Source organism: Malurus melanocephalus, unplaced genomic scaffold, assembly GCF_030028575.1.
Source record: "Malurus melanocephalus ecotype Western Australia unplaced genomic scaffold, MMel_1.1 scaffold_17, whole genome shotgun sequence".
Lineage (NCBI taxonomy): Eukaryota > Metazoa > Chordata > Aves > Passeriformes > Maluridae > Malurus > Malurus melanocephalus.
This window is the reverse complement of record NW_026623249.1, coordinates 1,971,473-1,978,263: the sequence shown is the minus strand read 5'-3', so window position 1 is coordinate 1,978,263 and position 6,791 is coordinate 1,971,473. Positions and strand designations below refer to the sequence as shown.

Genomic DNA, 6,791 nt, shown 5'->3' with positions numbered 1-6,791 from the left:
AGAAAGAAAGAAAGAAAGAAAGAAAGAAAGAAAGAAAGAAAGAAAGAAAGAAAGAAAGAAAGAAAGAAAGAAAGAAAGAAAGAAAGAAAGAAAGAGAAAAAGAAAGAGAAAAAGAAAAAGAAAAAAAAAAAAAAAAAGAAAAAGAAAAAGTACCTCCCATTGCATAAGAAAGGAAACACAAGCAATGGATATGGCAGATGGTCTCTTTATCTGTCAGCTCCTCCACAAGAAGAAAATCAGGTCATCTGGATTTTGCTTTTGGTAGCCCCCACCACACTGTCTTGTGYCTGGCCACATGTCTCTACTCCTGTGCACTACCATCCGAACTATGCAGCCCTTCATTTTGCAATGTTTTCACTAATTATTCCCTTCACTCATTATCCAATCAGCTTGTTCATCTCACCCATTTATCCAGTATTTCACCTGTCCATGCCACCAGCATATGGTTGATATGTCTGCACRTGCACCTGCTATGTGCTGGTCTTGATCAGGATGTCTGTTCTCTTGCAAGAGAACAGCTTGCAAAACAGGGGAAGAAGGAAGCAAAAAAAGCAAGGAGAAAAGGAGGAAGAGCATTAGCTGACTGAAGGAGACAGATACAAAAAGAAAGGCAAAAATAGAAGGGTAAAAGAGAATATAAATTTGAATCTCACCTCGAATGGCTTGAACACAGAAGACCAAACACAGATTCAGCAGCAGGATGAAAATCTCTTTCACATTCATACTGTCCGTGGCACACAGGCAGGGTCCTAGTTCAGAATTTCAGAGTTTTCATTGCCCACTGGCTRCTCTCTTGCCCTGCTTACTGTGAAGGTCTTTGTTTTCGTTTCACAGAAAGAGAAGTAAAACTGAATATGGGAACTTCTTTAAGATTACGTTGAAGTGACATTCAGAATGTACTTCTACTAAGCATTTATTGTAGGACAAAATCCATGTTTTCTTGCTGTATGGTGTTGCACTACAAGCAAAGAATGAAATAATTGTGCCTTGCCAAGGAAGTGCAGGGATTCAGTCAGCTGAGTGGCAACAAAAAACCATCCTAATCTGTGAACTCAGCCTTAAAATTAATTTAATTCTTCTGCTCTTTATGCTTAAAGCCTTCCTAATGCACCACAACAGTGTTCTGATTTTCATCTTTCCTTAAAAATATGATCCAAACCACATAGTTCCTAGAAGCTATAGTGGTTGAGTTTCCATATTCATTCACTTTGAGAGTTCCTTCAATAAGCTCCTTTCCTAGGTGCCCCCCCAAACAAGTTGCAAATTGTAGACATAATACCAAGCAAATTAAAATAATTTCTTTTCTTTTCTTTATTTTCCTGGTGATTGTACAGACTGAGATGTAAATTGAGCAGTTCCAGGACCATTCACCACACGGTTCAATACCAGAATTTAAGTCCTTTTGGATATCTCTCATTGCTCTTTTAAATCACCATACACCCATCTCCTAAAATACATAACAGATATGAGACTTTTTTCTACTTTAGGGGAGCAGGGGAAAAACTCCTTTTAAATTCCTATTGACTTTTAGATTCCTGAATGCCACTTCCTTGCTCCGGAAGCAGCTGGCCAAGCCCTTGAATAATCGTCACAGCTAAGGAATCCCTCAGTAACTCACAGGTCCTTGTTTGAGAGCAGACTCTGCCATTATGCTTCCCCCAGGAAGGAAGCCATTCCCTTACCTGGATCCAGGGATGACTGTGAGGCAGATGATTCCACCTGAAGTGTGACTGTCCCTGTCCAGCCTCCCCCTAGAGCACCAGAATCCTGTGATGTAGAAGCCAGGAAACGCACACTTGCGTAGAACTGGAGGCACAAGTATAAACCAACCACAGGATTTTCTTGGCAAGTAAGCTCTCGAAAATAACTGCTGCATCTTTTGTGAACCTCAAATTCCACTTTCAGAGAAGCAGACACTCCCCTTTCAAGGAAACTCTGTGCAATTGCACAAAATAGGAAGTCTGTGCTTCCTATTTCAGCACCCAAAGCACACACTTAGACCGGACTGGTAGGTTAACTGGGAAAGGAGGGAAAGGAAGATTGTCATTGCCAATCTGTATGTCAGCAATTACCAGATCATGGGACTTGTTTATTTTAAGAATTCTCTTAAGACAAAAAAAGGACTGACTGCAGCAGAAGTTAGAAAGATGAAGAAAGATTTTTTTCTGGTTTTCACTCCAATGCAGTTCCTTAGTTTACTCTAGACGAGAAAATCTTCATGGCAGGGATCACTCTGGGATTTTGTTTGTACATCTATAYTGTGGGAGAGTGAACTACCTTTATCTCTGAGACCCTTTAATTTGAGTAACATTTCTTAGTTTTACCTATTTTAACAAAAAATAATAATAAATTATAAGTACTATAGTACATAGAGGAAACAAAAGTAAACCGGTGAGAATAGTTGATCTGAAGTGATCCTACATCCACGGCAGCCTGGTCTTTAATCCAACTATGAAACTTTGTCCAGTAGCCTTCAAAAATAAACCTTAGGAAAGTTAGTTATAAGGGAAAGACATGCTCTGGTTTTGCATTCTCAGGGAGAAACTATAGGGGATTAAGATGAGTTCAGTTATATACAGAATATAACTGGCAGACTTTGTCTGCATGCTACTTCTCCTCTAAATCCCTAGGGTACTGATCAAAACAACAGACAGGGCAGCACAGTCATTCTCTCACCAGAACAGCATCAATAAACAAGCAAAAAAATGTAAATGTGAATAAGGGAAACATGGAGAGCAAGGCAAAGAATATGGAGAGAGTCTGAGGAAACTGTGTGTCAGAATATGCCCATATAAAACCAGTAGATGAGAGGGTAGATGGGAAGAATTCATGTTGCATTGCAGTTTAAAGTCAGAGGGGAGCCACCCTGCTCTGATTTTCAAAGGTCAGAGTGTTTATGTTCTTCTCCCACCCTTATAAGAGGACAGTAGTTTCCCAGCAGACATTTTCCCTCCCCTTCCTTCCTCATTGAAAATGTTCCTCCATTTTCAGAGRGAGGCTGAGTTTCTGGTTACATCACAGGACCTAGCTGTCAGTAAAAACCTTTGGGTGCCACTTGCTCTGCTGAATTCAGGATCAAGTGACAAGGAATTCTGCACACCAGAAGCTTTGCAGGCAATAAACACCATTAGGTTCCAAACTTACAATGCATTTTATTTTCCGTCACAATGTGTAATACCACTGACAGTCATYGCATATTGCTTCACCTCCTTTCTAAACTGCATTGCCACAATGCCTTTAGAGACGGAAGTTACATTTTCTAACGTTTTGGTAAAATAATGTCAACTGAGTTCCCCCACCCAAAAAAACACTTTTATAATAAAACTGATGAACTAATATTTCACTTTATTTGTTGATGAATCTGATACAGTAATTTCTTGTTTGCTTTATTTGAAATGCAGTGTCAGAAAGGAGAAGATAGAGAAGAAATTGCGGTTTGAATAGGTATCATACACATTTTCCCAGAACACTTATTTCCCAGAAATAAGTAGTTTATACAGTTACATAAAGGTCTATAAGGAACACCACAGTTGTATTAAGTTTGATTCACAAAATTCAATGTATTGGTCAGTGGAAGAGAAAAAAGCTAAGGTGGGCTGCAATTTCTTCACTGAAATTCAAAAAAGTTTTTTTTATGTGCTCTTAGGACAAACTCTGAATGCCCAGTCAGACTCCAACATGAGAGAAATAATTACACACTGGCACAAAAACCTTCAGATCAGCAAATGAAGAGAAAATTATGGGAGTCTAGGAAAAAAAAATTAAAAAAATAAAAGCTTATGAAGACATTCTGGACAAATAATTAGCCCTGGGAGTGAGAATAGAGATTAGAGCAGGTSTTGGGGCTCAGGACACCTCTATTGCACACTAACACTGCGCCTTGTGAATATGCCCATGRTTTTACTTCTCTATTCCTCACCTTCCCTTGTCTCTATGTAGATCTCTATTGCAGRGAAGTGCTAAAAAGCTGAAGCAGTTAATTAAGTACAGTTTTTACACAGAAAGGCAACATATTACTAAAAATTACTCATTTCAAGGTCACTTCAAAGCCATGTTGAAGGAAACTGCCAGCAGAGAGGGATATCTACATAGCACTTATGTTGTTCCTACTGTTTGAGTAGCACCTGTTCCTGGAGTAGTGTTGTAGACACCCAAGTCATCTTTGTGAGTGATGTGCAACTTCCAAGGGAAAAAGTGCTTCTCAGAGGGCCTTCTTCTGCTCTGAGCCACCATGAGTTCAACATCCTGATCGGAGAGCAACCGGATCAGATCACCATCAAGGTCCCGGTAGTTCAAAACAATGTCATCTTGGTGAAACTCCTGCCTGGTAGGAAAGAAATTGATTGATCCCCAGAAATCAAGGAATGCTTGGGATGTGCTGCATGATGAACAATATACTGACAATCTAAATAAATCTGATAAAAGACACACAAAGCCTTGGGTGCCTTGGCATTCTTGATACAGTCATCACTAGAAATCATACAGCCACATTCATTCTGTGTTGTGTTCAAGCTAAGAAATCTATCAGAACCAAGAAGTATTTCCAGTAACACCACACAAATGGCACAATTCATCTGAAGAGCTGACTGTTGTTACTACCTGCTTTTTGCCTACTTACTGTTGCTCTTTCTGAGGAGTGTAAGAAYATCAGCACCGGTGTTCTATTAGTAATATTTAGTGTTCTAAAGTGTTGATGTTCAACAGTAGATTAATCCATTTAACACTAGTTTAACAGGTGTTAGAAGGCCATGTCTTATATCCTGAGGAAGAGTAGTAGACAGAAGATATTTTCATGGGGGTGTGACTGATTTCAAAAGAAATGGAAACTTCTACCCATCATCACTGAGTCAGAAGTGTGTGTCATTYCTTACTGAGTGACAATCCCAAGGAGGACTAGTGTCTGCACAGATGGCCCTGGGCCAAGTCAAAGTGCAACTTCCTCCAGATGCTTGGAAAGTACTTCACACACAAAACATGGTATGACCAAGTAGAATGTGGAAAATCTCAGATGGGAATGAGCTTGATAAATGTTTAAGTATCAAATATACAACTGACTGCTTGTATTGTACCTCATCAATTCCATTAGATCTTTGAATGATGGAACGCTGCTCAGATCCTCTTCCACTGAGACATCCCTGTATTTAAAACATATCTAATCACTACAAACCATGGCATGTTCTTCAGCAGTAAACTGGAAGACTATTTTCTAATTACCTTATAGTGCTCATGGTATCACCATAGTAATAACAGCGGATTTTATTAACTGTGTCTTCCTGCTGTGGCAAACCTTTTATGATCTTCACAAAAGCACTTGGGAAAATTCCAGTGGCACCACCAGCAGTTCCCTGGAATGACAGGAATATTAGAATCAAGAAAGCCATGCCATTTTGGCCACATGCAATGGGTTCTGGAGTTCAATTAATTTACATAGAAACAACAGTAAAAAAAATTCCACTATAATCAAGAAAAGAAAGTCTATGGAAGTGACCTCATGGCATCCCTACAAACAGATTATACAATCACATAGTCAAATACCAGGCAGGGGAATCAAACAGTGTGTAAAAAATGAAAGTCAGATGGTTAGCAAGGAAGGTTGTGGTGTTTGAGCAAGCAGAGATATCATATCAGCAAACACACAGTATGTTCTCCTCATCCTTTTTTCAGAACACTGCTGCATTACCCAAGTTCTCTCTAATCAGGCTGACGTGTGTTGTGGTATGAAGCATGAAGCATACATCAACTCACCCTGAGGCAAGAAACCAATTAATCACTGAAATGGAGTTTCCATCTCCTTTCTGTGGCCTTTCTGTGTTCTAATCACTTCCAAAGAATTTAAAAACATTCCAGCAGAAGCAAATGCAATTGAAAACTGAAGTCTGGAGGGCAGAAAAATTATAAGCTAAAAACCATCAAGGAAGCAAACAATTACTAATTAGAAATCAAGGATTTATTCTTGACAGTAAGACCTGATTATGATACAGTTTCTCCTTGAAAGGAAGAGACAAGTTATAAGGACCAGGAGAGCTCTTTCTACTCATATATGTCAAGGTATGCTGATAATTCAGTGCTGCAATTGCAGACTTACCTCCAGCCAGTCTTTGTTTACTCTGCTGAGCAGGTAGATCAAATCTCCCTTCTTGAAGCTGAGTTCCAGTTTATTGGTTCCAGGATAATCAAACAGTGCCTGTGGAAGGTAATAATTTTGAAACTATTAATTCACAGAATTACAAAAGCAAATATTTCTATTGCGTTCCTGAAGTGAAAGCATAATGCAGCAAGATAGTGTGCACTTTGTTGTCACATACGTATTTCTGGGATAAGGTCACATATATTTGACCACAGTCTGCAGTTCTCTCTATCTCTTCTCCTAATCAGCACACACAAAAATGCTTTGAAGAAGCAGTGAAAGCAGTGGGATAAACATGGCCCYTAAGAGAGCTACACACAAGGATTCTTAAAGTGGCAGAGCACTGAGCACCAGAGAAATTAATATACCTTAGTTGAAAGCACTTGAGAGCTAGTAAGGCAACAGACCTGAAGACAACTGGACAGCTTGAAATCATGAGAATTGCAAAGATATATTATTTCTGGTTGCAGCTTTACAGCTTTTAAATTTGCTTGCAAAATATCACAAAGAACCTTAAAAAATTAAAGAGATGTTGTATCCTAATTTAAGGGGAACTAACTGTTGCTTTTACAGTTAGCTTTCAGATCTATGTGCTGAACTGGGAGATTTGGGAAAACCTGGGAAACTGACATGTTGCCAAAATGGAACTTAGATGCCCTCTTCG

General features: G+C 39.1%; 2 protein-coding genes across 5 annotated transcripts in view; both read right to left on the bottom strand.

Annotated features, from left to right (window-relative positions):
- CSF2RB (colony stimulating factor 2 receptor subunit beta) overlaps positions 1 to 1,930 on the bottom strand; it is a 14,828-nt gene extending 12,898 nt beyond the window's left edge. The window contains exons 1-2 of one of the 3 annotated variants that reach the window (XM_057387581.1): positions 1,683 to 1,930; positions 654 to 958 (exon numbers count right to left, since the gene is read on the bottom strand). In XM_057387581.1, coding sequence (XP_057243564.1) covers positions 654 to 723 — 70 coding nt within the window. In that variant the 5' untranslated portion in view covers positions 724 to 958; positions 1,683 to 1,930. The remainder of the gene's footprint in view (positions 1 to 653; positions 959 to 1,682) is intronic. The other 2 variants (XM_057387597.1, XM_057387590.1) reach the window with 2 other exon arrangements.
- A 1,225-nt stretch (positions 1,931 to 3,155) lies between these two features.
- NCF4 (neutrophil cytosolic factor 4) overlaps positions 3,156 to 6,791 on the bottom strand; it is an 11,000-nt gene continuing 7,364 nt past the window's right edge. Inside the window, exons 7-10 of one of the 2 annotated variants that reach the window (XM_057387562.1) lie at positions 6,086 to 6,184; positions 5,215 to 5,345; positions 5,070 to 5,135; positions 3,156 to 4,324 (exon numbers count right to left, since the gene is read on the bottom strand). In XM_057387562.1, coding sequence (XP_057243545.1) covers positions 4,096 to 4,324; positions 5,070 to 5,135; positions 5,215 to 5,345; positions 6,086 to 6,184 — 525 coding nt within the window. In that variant the 3' untranslated portion in view covers positions 3,156 to 4,095. The remainder of the gene's footprint in view (positions 4,325 to 5,069; positions 5,136 to 5,214; positions 5,346 to 6,085; positions 6,185 to 6,791) is intronic. The other variant, XM_057387570.1, reaches the window with a different exon arrangement.